The sequence below is a fragment of the Sarcophilus harrisii genome, chromosome 3 (assembly GCF_902635505.1).
Source record: "Sarcophilus harrisii chromosome 3, mSarHar1.11, whole genome shotgun sequence".
NCBI lineage: Eukaryota > Metazoa > Chordata > Mammalia > Dasyuromorphia > Dasyuridae > Sarcophilus > Sarcophilus harrisii.
The window spans coordinates 186,123,437-186,137,607 of record NC_045428.1 but is presented as its reverse complement, the minus strand read 5'-3'; the positions used below and the strand labels follow the sequence as shown (position 1 = coordinate 186,137,607).

At 32.7% G+C, this 14,171-nt stretch overlaps 1 protein-coding gene across 1 annotated transcript; it reads right to left on the bottom strand.

The window, feature by feature from the left end:
• Positions 1–1,005: 1,005 nt before the first annotated feature.
• Positions 1,006–2,228, bottom strand: HTR1F (5-hydroxytryptamine receptor 1F). Its single transcript, XM_031964153.1, has one exon. It carries the CDS (start codon positions 2,187–2,189, stop codon positions 1,083–1,085), a length of 1,107 nt encoding a protein of 368 aa, XP_031820013.1. The 5' UTR covers positions 2,190–2,228; the 3' UTR covers positions 1,006–1,082.
• Positions 2,229–14,171: the final 11,943 nt, after the last annotated feature.

The window sequence follows — 14,171 nt, the reverse complement described above, 5'->3', positions numbered from 1 at the left end:
TAAGCGGTACAGTTTTAAAAGCATGAGCCCTGAAGTCAAGAGGAGCTGAGTTCAAATCCAGTCTCAGGCCCTACTAGCTATGTGATCTTGGGCATGTCACTTAACTGCAATTGCCTCAAAAAAAAAGGGAATATCTTTTTGTTCATTTTTTTCAACTAGAAAACTATACAGTCTGCTAAGACAAATGTTGGGAGTTCTATATAGATCACCAAATGCTTATAGGCACAAAATCAAAGATTTGTTAATACTAATATATAAAACGTTCCTTTTTGGTCAGCTAATACTGGATTCTGCCAATATGGTACATTTTCTCCTTTACAAAATTGTTACATAATAAGGTAATTGTACTTGGTCACCTTGGGTTTCTAAGACTCTACAAAAATATTTATAGGTAAGCAAGAGTGATGTATAAATTCTTCTTGACTTATTACTTGGATAATTCTTTCATTTAAAATCTTGAGTTATGATGAAATTTTAAATGAAGATAATAGAACTCTTTTATGAATCTTAGACAATAATTCAAATTCAAGACAATGATTCTTTATTACTTGAGAAAGCTCAGTGATAAAGTCTCTTGATCAATAAAATTATTCTAGTTTTTATTTTGGTCAGATGAAGTGGGACTTCTTGGGGCCAGGTATTGAAGAGATAGTGAATTGAGAGAGCAGGAATGTTTTATGAATGAATTACATATTCCCTTTAGAGATGAAGAGCAACAATTAAAAAAATTTCCTGATTTGAAGATGAAGGAGATTGATAGCAGTCAATAAAGTTTCTCTCCACTACTGTAGTCAACACAATAGAAGATAAGTTCCATTAACATTTTAAAAAATGAATGGGAAAATTGAATATTACTTTCATTCTGCATAAAACTATTCTTTGATTCACAATACCTCATAATGATGGTCAAATAAATAAATAAATCTTTAATCAGCAAATAATTTGATCAATGTAAAATTTAAAATATAAAACAATCTCAAAATATTTCCTTTCCCTATAAAATTACAACACATTTAAATACACATATATGTAGATAGATGTAGATATACACAAAAAAAACCAGCCTTCAATACTATATTTTTCTAAAGGTAAGGTCTGCATCTCACAAGTTTCTGAAATGCTTTCTTGAAGTCTTTATTGAAGATTGTGTAGATCAATGGATTTATAAGAGAATTTAGATAGCCAAGCCATGTCAAAAAATTAGACAGTTCTTCTGAAATTTGACATTTCTCACATATGTTAACAACTACTTCCTTGACAAAAAAGGGAAGCCAGCAAATCACAAATGCACCTAAGATTAACCCCAATATAGTGGCTGCTTTCTTTTCTCTTGTTCCAGAAATCTTTTGTCGTCGCCAAGATTTTTCTGGTTTAAATTCGGACTTGGGACTTTTTACATTGTTTTGTATTTTATCAAAGTCTGCTGAAGGGTCAGATAAAGACTTCTCTTTTACATATGGTGTAGAGACCAGGTGAGTACTTCTCTCACCACTTTCCGAGAGTACCTGACCATTCAGCTCTCCTTTGGTAATCCAACTAGCATTTCTCTTATGGTACAATGTCTTTGCTGCCCTGTATATTTTATAATAGAGGATCAATATCAATGTCAATGGTATGTAGAATGCTCCAAATGTAGAGTAAATGGTGAAGACAATATGGTCGTGTTTGATTATACATTCATCTTCTTTGCTGGTTCCTTGGTGTCTCCAGAATAGAGGGGGTATAGAGATAAAAACTGAAATAGTCCACACTATGGTAATCATAATACCAGCCTGCTTAGGTGTCCTTTTTCTGGCATACTCAATAGCATCTGTGATTGCGCGATACCTGTCCAACGCTATAGCTGAGAGGTGCAAGATAGAACATGTGCAGCAGGTAATGTCAACACTCAACCATATGTCACAGACTACTTGACCCATGAGCCAAGTTTCTTTCACTATATACACAATGCTGAAGGGCATCACGAGGACTGCCACTAGAAAATCAGTAACTGCAAGGGAGCAGATTAAATAGTTGGCAGGGTGATGTAGCTTCCGAGTAACAATTATAGCAGTGATCACAAGGGAGTTGATGGCAGTTGTCATCAGTGCCAATAATGACAGAGTAAGTGAGACCAGTATCTTAGATGGCATTCGATTGACTGTTTCCTCTGAGGTAAAGTTTTGATCTGTCAAGTTTAAGAAATCCATTATTTCCTTAAAAGGTGAATTTACTTGAGTAAATGGACACCTGCAATAAAAGAATTAAAAAAAAGGACAACACATTAAATTAAAAAAAAAAAAAAAGCAGTTCAGACAATGCTCAACTATATTTTCTTCTTTTAAAAAATAAATACAGGGTGCACCAGAAATCTTTATCAGTGTAAAACTTTACTTGACTTTTTTGAGACACCAAACATATATGTGGTTGTTGCTTCTTTTTTTTTAAATTTGTTAAAAGTTAAACATAACCATCAATAAAGACAAACATGCAAATATGCAAAGAACAATTTGAAAATCAATCAGTAAATCTCGATTAATCACTTACTAAATGCAATAAGCTTATATTCCCATGTGAGAGACAGCAAAGACATATTAAAAACAAATACAAAAAGAATAAATATAAATCAGTTAAATACAAATTAGTTTGTAAGGGAGGGAACCAGCAGTTATGGGGATTTGAAAAGATTTCATGTAAATTAGGTAATCCTTAAACTATATTTGTTGGGAGATTTATTTATTTTATTAATATATTTTATTTTTAGATTATAAATCACAGTTTATTCCTACTTTGTGAAGCCTCTTTTAAGAAAGTAAAATAGTTAAGTAAAACTAATAATATAGTGACCTCATATGAAAGTGCATGCAACATTTTACATTAGAAATACTCTTCACTCCCCTACTTTCTACTACCTTAGTGGAAAAAAAAATTCCTTTTAACAAATATGTATATCCAAACAAAATAACTTTACTCAATGGTTGTATGTAAAAATGTGTGTGTGTACACACATAAACATGTACACACATTTATAGGTAGGGAAGATATACACACATGTATGTATGTATGTATAGATAGACACACATGTAGAGGCCCAAGATTTAGAGTATAGAGTAAAATATACATATGCATATATATACATACACTTTTATATATATATTTATATATATTTTATATATATATATCTCAGTATTTATCAGCATGCTTGTTTGCTGGAGCATAGGTTATTTTGCAAGCTTTTTCAAGGTGAGTGGTTAGGGTAAAGAGCCTGAATAATTATAGACTCATGCTATTAGTTGCTAATATGCCTTTCCCTAAAAGGAAGATAAATACTAGCCTACTTTTTGGGAACTAAGTTTTCTTTCTAGATCTTGTCTTCTACTCAAAATAACAATTTATCAACTCAAAATAATCTTTATAACTTAAAAAGATAAATAGTTTAAAATAAGATGAAGTTAAACTTGCATAGTAGTGATCTGATCTTATAGCCAGGAAGTCCTGGATTTAAATGCAAATTTTTGATAAATACTGGCTGTATGACTATAGCAAACCACTTAATCTCTTGTGCTCCAGTTCTCTAAGAAAATGAGATGTATAGATTGTGCTTCCCTGCATTGGTAGAGAGAATTTCTGTATGTTGGAGTAACTGTATCAATGTAATCACAAATCCAGTCCCTATGCCCAAACCCTATTCTATTGTTATAGCATTGCTATATAAATTTCTTGTTCTTTTAGTTCATTATTTCTTTAATCAGTTTCATTTCCTCTTATCACAGGCCAGAAGGAAAAAATTGAGTATGACATTGATATATATTTGAGTGGTTTAAGAGATATTGAATCTAATATGCCTTCGAAGAATCACTATGATATAGTAGATAGAGTTCTTGTCATGTGAGTTCATATTGAGTTATTTTTCTGTTCAGAATATACTTCAGTATTTGAAAGCTCTGTGATTCTGGCTTGTTTGGCTACTTCTTCTGCTCATGATGACCTTTCAAACCTGAGCAAACAAAAATTCTTGGCTCAGAGTATCTGAGAATCATAGTTCTAGCATTGGAAATGGATTTATGGACCATCTATTCCAACCCCCTCAATTTATGAGATGTGAAACCTGAGGTCTAAAGAGGTAAAGTGATTTGTCCTAACTTACACAAATAATAATAGTGGGAGAACTGGGATGGAAACTCAGATTCCATGCCTTGAAGTTTAGCTGTCTATTCCACTATTTCAGCTGAATGATGAGATAACTTTAGAACACTGAATTTAGCTAAGCTGGCCATCAGATGAAAGATACACAGTAAAATGCTTGACTTAAATATGAAGCTTGTCTGTTATGCTAGAATTTGGCAGAACTGACACTTCCATTGGTAAAACATTCAGAAAATGAAAGCTATCTCCATATCATTGTGTGCCACTGGAATCAGAGTTTAATGGAATTGTTGAGTCCACTATGAAGCCAAAACATAGTGAGTACAAAGAAATAGTTCATAATCAGATACCATTTTAGGATATCTCTAAGATATCTTTATTAAACAATTCTTACTACTATTATTATTAACTTTAATTTTTAATCAGCATATACATTTGATTAATGATTAATTTTAGTGATTTAAAATTAGTTTATAGTCATAATATGTATAATACTATTATAATAATTTAATAACAACATCAATAGTATTCATTTAGCATTTTAAAGCTTGTAAAGCACTTTGAATATATCTCATTTGATCCTCTCTACAACCCTGTAAAGTAAGTGCGTAATATTACCCCTATTTTTCATATGAAAAGGTCAAGACTGAAAGAGGTTATCCAGAACATAACTGGTAAGTGAAAACTCAAGTTTTAACGACTCCAAATCTAGCATATTATCCCTTAAGTTACTTTGCTGATAAGGTGTGTATCATAGCTTTTTGAAGGGATATGGATAGCATGTGTGTTGAGTTGCTTTTAAAAACTCAAACAGGTTTAGTTTGCTAGATTTAAAATAACACAGTCTGGTTGAAACAATTTAGCTTGTCAGAGAGGGAAACACTGATAGGCAGAATTCATAAAGGTCCTTATTGCAAACAAGATTTTATTTTACAAGTCATACTGATATCAAGCAATTGCTCTCACCTCCATGAGTATGACTCTCCACACATGCTTAATTGCCTTATTATTTCTGCTTCATTGGATATTACTGCATAATTATGTCAGCTAAAAGGAAACAGGATGTAATGAAATATGATTAATATAGTTTGAAAGATATGGTTTTCTTTTTGTTTAACCCTTGGGCTTTAGAGTCTACTATGTAATTAAAATAAGATGAATTTAGACAGGCTTGCAGGAATATTATGTTTGTTAGGGCTATCTTGAGGGGACAGTTGAAATGAATTTTCTTGTCTTGCACAAAGAATCCTTTTTATGTCCTTTCATTATGAAGATATCTCTTTAGCAAACCCCATTCCTTACTATCATTCATTATTATTCATCAGGAAAGGCTGGCTCCATATATTTGATTTTAGTTATAGTAACATATTTCCTTAAACATATTCTATACTTCCTTCAGATTGGCTATCACAAAATATATGATTGATAAAAGCTTGTTGACTTGTTAAACTTAATAAATAAAATTTAAAAATATTTATATGCAACTTCCAGGTGCATATATTGTCATAGGAACATAGATAGACTTTGAGAGTAGGAAAGGTCCTTAATGATCATATAGTTCAATTCATACACAAAAGGAATTCCCATTATAATATATTTGACAAATGACCAACCAGCCTCTATTTGAAGATTTCCAAGTAGAAGCTCATCACTTCTAGAGAGAATCCATTCCCTTTCTGGATGGTTCTCCCCAATCCCCCAAGTCCCACATCAAGCCAAAATTTGCATTACTATGACTTCTACCTTCTGCTCTTGGTTCTACCCTTTGTCAAAGAGAAAAAGTCAAATTATCTCTGTATTTGACAGCACTTTAAATATGCCAACTTGTGGGAGGCTATGAAATGTTTCTTAATCTTTTCATTAGGCCAAACATTCCTAGTTCCTTCAACTGATCCTCATGATGTAAACTAATCCAAGGACCTTTATTTTTCTCTTCAACTTATTAATGTCTTCCTCAAACCATATGGTCCAGAACTAAACAGTATACCCCAGATGAGTGTCTCTGGACTGTTGATCTCTCCAGGATCAAATACAATATCCTTCACAACCTAACTCCCTCCTTCCTTTCTGACTTTACATCTTAACTTTCTGCCAAACAGTGACACTGGCCACTCTGCAATATCCTGAGCAAGACACTTCACCTTTCTGCTTTGAGTATTTTCTCTATTACCCCATGCTTGAAATGTAAAGAATTCCCAATTAAAATCCTCTATTCAACAAAAAGTCTTTCCCTAACTTTCTTAAATCTAGTTTCTTTCCTCTATTAATTATTTCTTACTGTCTTCTTAAACTCAAATCTAGAGCTAGCTCAGTTCCCTTTCTATTCAACTTTGGGCCTAGTCAAACTTATGTCTTCTGAAAAAAATTTATTCAATTGTGGGAACTGGGAATTGGAAGAAACTTTGTTGCATTGTTTGAACCTAACCTAGTGTGGCTGAGAAACTGGACAACCTCTACCTGCTGTTTAGAAATCCTTGACTAAAGATCTAAGTTATGTTTATCAGAAACTCAGTCAGACCTAAGAATTGATGCAAAGAGTTTTCTTACAGTTGTACATTTCAAACATTCTATGTTCCATTTGAGAATTGATCAATCAGTTATTGTTTCCATGTTCCTTGATACTTGGGGAAGGAATATTTCCTTTTTTAAATTCAGGGACTTAACACCTGTTCACTCTCTCCTTCCCAACTTGGAAAATTGCTAATCTTTCATCCATTTAGAAATCAGATTACCTAATGTTGTGCTGTTTACTATTATTTAATTGGTCTTATTTGATTAGTTGTTTTTTTTTTTTTAATATATAAAAGTCTGTCTTTCCCTGTATTCAGGGTTCAGACATAAGCTGAGAAAGGGACTTGATCCCATTTTGTTAGGCATTTCGCATGCATTGCTTAATAAATCTATATGCTCAGAAGATCAAACGTTTGTTTTCTTCAGTCATTTCATCCTTCATCTACCATAATACTGACAGGGGGGCAGCAATTACTTCTGCCATTTCTTTTGGTATCAGGGGAAGTGGTTCACCTGGTAACCTGAATTAATTGAGTTTAGTTCTAAATCTATGATTCCAGAAGCCTATGCACTAGATACTCTCTGAGTATTTCCTAATTGCAAGCATGAATCAGCTACTTCTCAGTCATTTTTGTTCTGCTATTTCTAGTGCAACTGGTATTTTCTTCTTGGCAGAGAAAATAGAAGGTCTCTTTTGTCATTTACTATCTCCTCCACTTCAAACAAAGGTTCTTTCCCTTATATCAATATAGCTAAAAAAGAAAAACAAACCAAAACCCAACCTTTCTTGCTGTCTTTAGCATCTCTTTCCAACCTCAGCTCATTCTGAGTTTTAGCACTCTTGATGCTTTTTAAAAAAATCTTTATTTATATCCTTCCCTTCTCTCCCCACCTTAATGTTATCTTTGATATATTTCTTTTTAGATCTCAAGTTGATTGGTGAGTTTTTGTGCATTCACATCAGTCTCTTCAAACAAATTTCATTTTTGCTTCTTTATTTTAATTGTTTTTCTTCCAGCTTCAGAATTTCATGTTTGGGCAGTTCCCACCCTCTTGAGACAGCTTCCCCTGTAGCATTTTAATTCATAGTGTCCTATATCTATCTTGAATTTTAGTCACTTTAAAATAGATTCTTGTCCAACTTGCCCTGGATTTTCTTGTCTTCTATCAAAAACTCTAGGAATGATTAGTCACGTCCTCTCTACCCTAAGGATTTCATCATTTCTCCCCCAGAAATCAGTTTCTTCCTGTTAGTGAGACTCAAAATCAAATAGCTATTTCCTTCTGTTAATTCCTCCACATTTGGAAGAATAAAATTATCAGTAATACAAGTCAAGAAATTACTAGAAATTTGGCACAGAGAGATAGCTATAGCAAGTGTTTGGAAATCTGACCTCAGATTCCCATCAATACTGTATCATTTCTCTGTCATACTTATATGTATTTCCTAAGCTCTTCATATACTTCTTTTTGTCCAGGTGATATAGAGTAATCTTAAATGATAAAAATCCCAATTTTTGTTCACTACATTGACTTTTGCTTGAATATTCTTCATCATCTCATGTATATTTTAGACTACTAGAATTAGTCCTGGCAGTATGGTGATGGATCTCAATTGGAAGTATAATAATGAATTTTAAACTTTTTATGCCAGTCTTAGGAATTAATAGGAGAGAAATGGGAAGAGGAAAACTTGCAGAAGAAAGTAGCCCCAGATCTTAATTAAGTTAAGATGAATATATGGAGGAAAAAAAAAGCTAGACTAGCTAAGATAAATAATTGGAAACAACAACAAACAACCCTAGCTAGAAGTAATTGAAACCTCATTAAAATTGTTAAGGAGAATTCTAAAATGTTCATCTTAATTTTTTTTAAAAGGTACAATCTTAAACACTGCCATTCCTAATGAAGTAATTCTTTTAGTCAACATTTTTTTCCTCCTCATCTTCCTTTTCCTTTTCCTTTTCCACTTTTTTGTCTTCTCTTCTTTCTCTTGAAGCTCTTCCTCCTCTTACTCCTTCTCTGGTCTATATTGGAGGTCTATGTTGGGGATATTGGACCTTGGGTCACACTTGTCAGATGTGATGTAGTAGAGGTTTCTCATCACTTTTTATTTGGCCAAAATGTCCACTGAGATGCCTTTCTATTATAATTGTTTTTTATATTTAAATTTTATAAATAAACATGAGACAATACTTTATAGTCTAAAGTTGTTGGTTTTGCCTTCAGAAGGCTGTAGATTCAAATCTTCTAACTATTTTCTGTGGAGAAATTCACATGACCTCTCTGTACCTCTTTTTTCTCATCTGTAAAATAGGGATAATGACACTTGCTCTATTTACCTTTAAGGCTGTAATTAGTATTATAAAAGTTTCTTAATGTCCACTCCTCTTCCTGGAAATGCTGAGGAAGAAAGACAATACTGAGATTCTGACAAAGAAAAAGAAAATTGTATCCAGGCATAAAGACTTTAAATGAAACCCAAAGTGTGCTAACCATCTCTTTTTATTCTTTTTTTTTTCCTCTGAGGCAATTGGGGTTAAGTGACTTGCTCAGGGTCACACAGCTATGAAGTGTTAAGTGTCTGAAAATCAAATTTGAACTCAGGTCCTCCTGACTTCAGGGCTGGTGCTCTATCCATTGCACCACCTAGCTGCCCCCCATCCCTCTTTATTCTTGTAGACATTTCTGGTCCAATATTCCTAATTTTTTTTCCTATGCTAATGGTGAGATGGGAGGCCATCACTTGCTACTTAGATTCACAGTTTTCTGCCTGTTGCAGATAATATTGTAGTTTACAGCTTAAATTGGTTGCAAAGCAAATGACCTGGGACAAACCACTGAGGATTTATAGTGAATGAGTGAAGAGTGCACAGATAATTCAAAATATTCAAACATATTATACAAACCCATTTCTATTTCTTTTTAGAATATATACATATATGTATACACACACACACACACACACACACACACACATATATATATATATATATACATACACACATGTGAGTGTGTTATTTTGATGAGGAAAAACATTTTTCTTCTTAATTATGTTTTTTTTTAAGAGAAAGCTAGTGTCTGGTGGAAAAATTTGCTAAAATTTACCCTCCCAAATAAGTAATTTACATGTGGTTAATGGAATTGGTTGCATATAATTGAGCCCTAAATATCAATGTATCCATTTTCCAAATAATTGAAGAATATTTCTAAGTGAAACACAGAAGTTAAATGTTCTGGCTTTGTTGCTGTAGTTTAGAAAAAAAGCATGGATAAGCTGGAGAGGATCCAGATAAAAGTGACTTGGATTGGTGAAAGGTTTTGAGATCATTTCATAGAAAGAATCCAAAGATATTTTACTTTAGAGAAGGAAAGTCTTTGGGGATTCAGGTTGGGACATAATACCTATTTTCTAATACTTAAAAGCTGGCATTTGGGAAAAGGTTTAGGCTTGTTATCCTGGGTTTTAAAGAACAGATCAATGAATGTAAGTTGCAGAGAAGCAGATATAGGTTTGATGTAAGGAGAAATTTCCTAATAACTAGAGCTATCCCAAAAAGAAATGGATCACCTCAAGAAATAATTGCTTCTTTCTCGATGAAGTCTTCAAGAAAGAAAACAAAAAAATTTCATGATAAATGAAAGAATATATATATGCATAAATATATTTGTGTGTATGAATAAATGAAATACTTATATGCAACATTTTCCAGTATGAAAAATTGGTTTAATTTCCTCTATTTTCTTTTAAAATTTTCCTGATTTCTCCTAGCCTTTTTTCTGTAGTTATTTCATGCCCCAGTCAGTACTAATGGGTCTACCATTGTGTTTCAAGCTCTTGAATGTTATGTGGCCAAAAAGATTTTGGGAAACAGTTTTTTAAAACAGAGGAAGGTTCCTAGGAATTGCTCAAAATTCTTTTTGCTCACTTGCTTGCCTCAAACTGTTGCTGCTATGTCCCCACTGTTTTTGTTGCTGCTGGTTCTAGGAGAGGGGAAAGAGAACTTGGATTTATTTACTCTTTGCAAATTTTTCTAATATTTCTCTGGTGTTCTGCCTTCACTCCTACCTCCTCTTTTGTTCCTTATTCCAACCCTCTCATTTATTTACCTATTTTCCTGGCATAGTTTTTTCATGTTTCCATATCTTTATACTTTTAATATATAAAATGTAAGTATAAATTTTTATAACTTTTTCTGTGTAGCTCTTTCTCTCTTGTTGTTATCTTTATAACTGTCTATGGGTAGATCAATGATTAGCTTTCATTCTCTCCCATTTATGGGATATGGAAAGGGTTCCATTATTAATTTAGTGCCGGAAACTACTTTTCCTCTCTAGGTTCTTGATTTTCTCACTTCCAAAATGACTAGGTGAAACTAAAGATTTTAAGAGCTGTTTCAGCTCCAAAATTCTATAATTTTGAGAGAACAGAATGATCCAAACAGTGTTCTTCCTAACATATGACTATTTTCCCTAAAAGCTTTGTATCCTTTAATCAATTTCTGAGAAACTGTTCCTTTGAAACTAAATGAAATAGGTTAAAAACTTCATTTCCACTATTGTTTTCCTCTCCCATTGCTTTACATTATGAAAATTTGCCCTGTCTGCTTAATAAAATAAAGGTTTGTTTTTTTTTGATTGCTACATTCCTTTAGAATGGACAAAATGCCCAACATTTATATGGAACATTTAAAATGTTGATAGTTTCCATTATGAAAAGTCATACTTAAAAGTAACTCTATACTTTTATTTGACTATTAAACTGTTGTTGGTCTAAAAGCCTGCTTTAAGAGATTAACTTGAAATTATATTTTGAATTGCATATTCAATACAAGAACTTCCCTGGAAGTTTTTATGGTTTTGTCATAAAAATAATTCTATAGAAAATACTAATTGTATGTATTCTTAAATATGAATATAAAATAATAAGGAATTGAAGAAATATCCATTTTAGTTGTTTCCTAAATAAAGTGGCTTGTTTTAATAATCTCACTTAAATTATATAGAAATATTTAAAATATTCATTAGTCTTTGATGTTTATAAGTGCCTTTTAAAAACCTTATTGGAATATTGTTTTCTAGATTAAGTGTGACCTGTCTTAGTGACATGAAAATATGGGCTTTGGGATCTGGGGGCAGAGCTGCTGCAGAAGTAGGAACTTTTGCCCTAATATAAGTGTGTGTATGCAAAATACACACTTTTTTCTGTAGTTATTTGCCAGTATGCAAAATATGTTTCGTATATTTCATAATGGCTATCACCTTATCTTCCCTGTCTCTCTAAACTAGTGCCTTATTTTGATTGCTGGGACCTATCTCACAGTTCAAGATGTTTCTGCTTGAATTTCAGAATTGAAATTTTGCCTAAATTTCTGTAGGAGTGAGACTAAGTGATGGATTAAACTATTATTATTAGTGTTTATTGTATATTAAAACTGCATGAGTAGCTTCCATTAGAAGTGATGAAAAATGAAGTTTAAAATTTTTTTTATTATTTTATTTTATTTTTTTACATTAATTATGGCTTAGTGTACTCCTTTTTTGCTTTCATATTAATGATTAAAATGTTTTCTTTGAATAACATCCACTTGTATGAAAGGAAAGTAAATAAGAATTTATTTAGTACACACTATATGCTTAGTGCTTTACAAATATTTTATTAATAATCAAAACAATCCTGGGAGGTAGGTCCTATTATTAGCCCTGTTTTATGTAAAGAAAACTAAGGTAAAAATTAAGTAACTTGCCCAGAATCACATAACTAATAATATCTGAGAGTGGATTTGAACTCAGGTCTTCCTACTTCAAGACCTAGCATTGTGACACCCAGCTTCCTTTTAAAACACATAAATTTTCTTGTCAGAAGTCCTACAGTTTTTTTTTTTTTCCCCCTCTCTTGAAGTTTCTGCAAATATTCCTCCAATTCCCCATAAGGGGTAATTTCTCTCAATGTCATTCTTAAAATAGTTGAATCTAGGTTGAAGCGACTGCCAATGCTGAAATGTAACTTTCTCTATTTTATTTTTAGGTTAATTATAAAAAACCAGTTTTTCACAGACTTTTTTTAGACACCTTGCTTCTACATCTAAAGCCATTGAGGATTTTGCATATGTGTCAAGGTTGAATTGTCTCAAAAACCAATCACGAGTTAAGAAAAGATTGTCTAGGAATAGGATACATATGTTCCAGTCAATTAGTACTCAGAAAATTCTGTCTACAATTTGAGGCATTCTGCCTAGACAATTGGTATTCTTAAATCTTCTTGACAAGAATGGATATTAATGCTAAGGACTAGTGTCAGAAATTGAGTTTTGTGGATTTTTTTCCTTATATAGGTAAGAACTATCCTGCATTGCTATATGAAATTCCACTGGTACCAAAAAGACAATGACAGTCACACAGACACTAGTGCTTGTATCAATATGGAAAAGAAACAGAAACACTATAGGCCTGAAGGAATGTGTTCCTCAAACCTTCAGGGATGGGTAGATTGGAAGCTTCTGTGTTTTTTTGCACTCATTCATCTGAGATTAGGCTGGCTATAACTCATCTCCTCTAAAGCCTCCTGTCCTTCAATATAGCAACCTGGAATATCTGTGATTTTCACATAGGGGTTTGCTTTTACCTTTTAGTAGTGTGAAGATAATATTTACCATATAACAGTTCATTTAGAGAAAATCTGTTGCTAGATATAGAGAAATAGGTGGGAGAACTTTACCATGTCTCTAACTCTTGGGATACCCATGATCTCAAAACATCTTTTTACATGGATAAGATTATTGAATTCTCTGGTGATGATTCCCAACTCAACAAAGCAACATGACAGCTCAACTTATTCTGTAGGGTGGAGCCCACCATTTATTGAGGAAAGAAAAAAGTGGGCTTGAGAGTCTAAGTGGAATCGAAGACTGGGTTTCCTCTCTCAAGGTTGGGCACTGATGGATTAATGTCTAACTAGGAGTGAGGAAGTTAAAGGAAGTAGTAGCAAGAAGGTTGGGGAAGGATAATCAATATGTTTACTCCACACCGATGATGATGGGTTGCTTAGAGTCCATCCTTATCAAAAAGATTATGATTAGTAGCTATAGAATATATGTAATATAAGTCAATTATAATATGATTAAAACTTCCTTTCAAACAGTTTGTTTTGTGTCTTTTAAATTTTCTATCCAGTGCTTAATATGGCATCTTGCACATAGCAGGTTGTTAATAAATGTTTATTAAATTGAATTGCTTGTTCACAGAACTGGCTCTCAGTGCGTTCTGGGTAATTGAAGTTGCTAGATAAATGACCTCTGAATAAGTAAGGTGTTATTATGTGTGCACATTTTTAAATCATGTCTATATGTGTGTATTCACATATACACACATATATTATATGTGCAGGATGCAGAAATACATACTTAGATATACAAACAGGTGAATCATTACATATAAAGGTCTTTTTAATGCATACATTTGTATTGTTCCATGTGCTTACCTAAAGGAAATCTTGATTAAATGTAAATTATACTATGTTTTAAGCCACTTGAGAT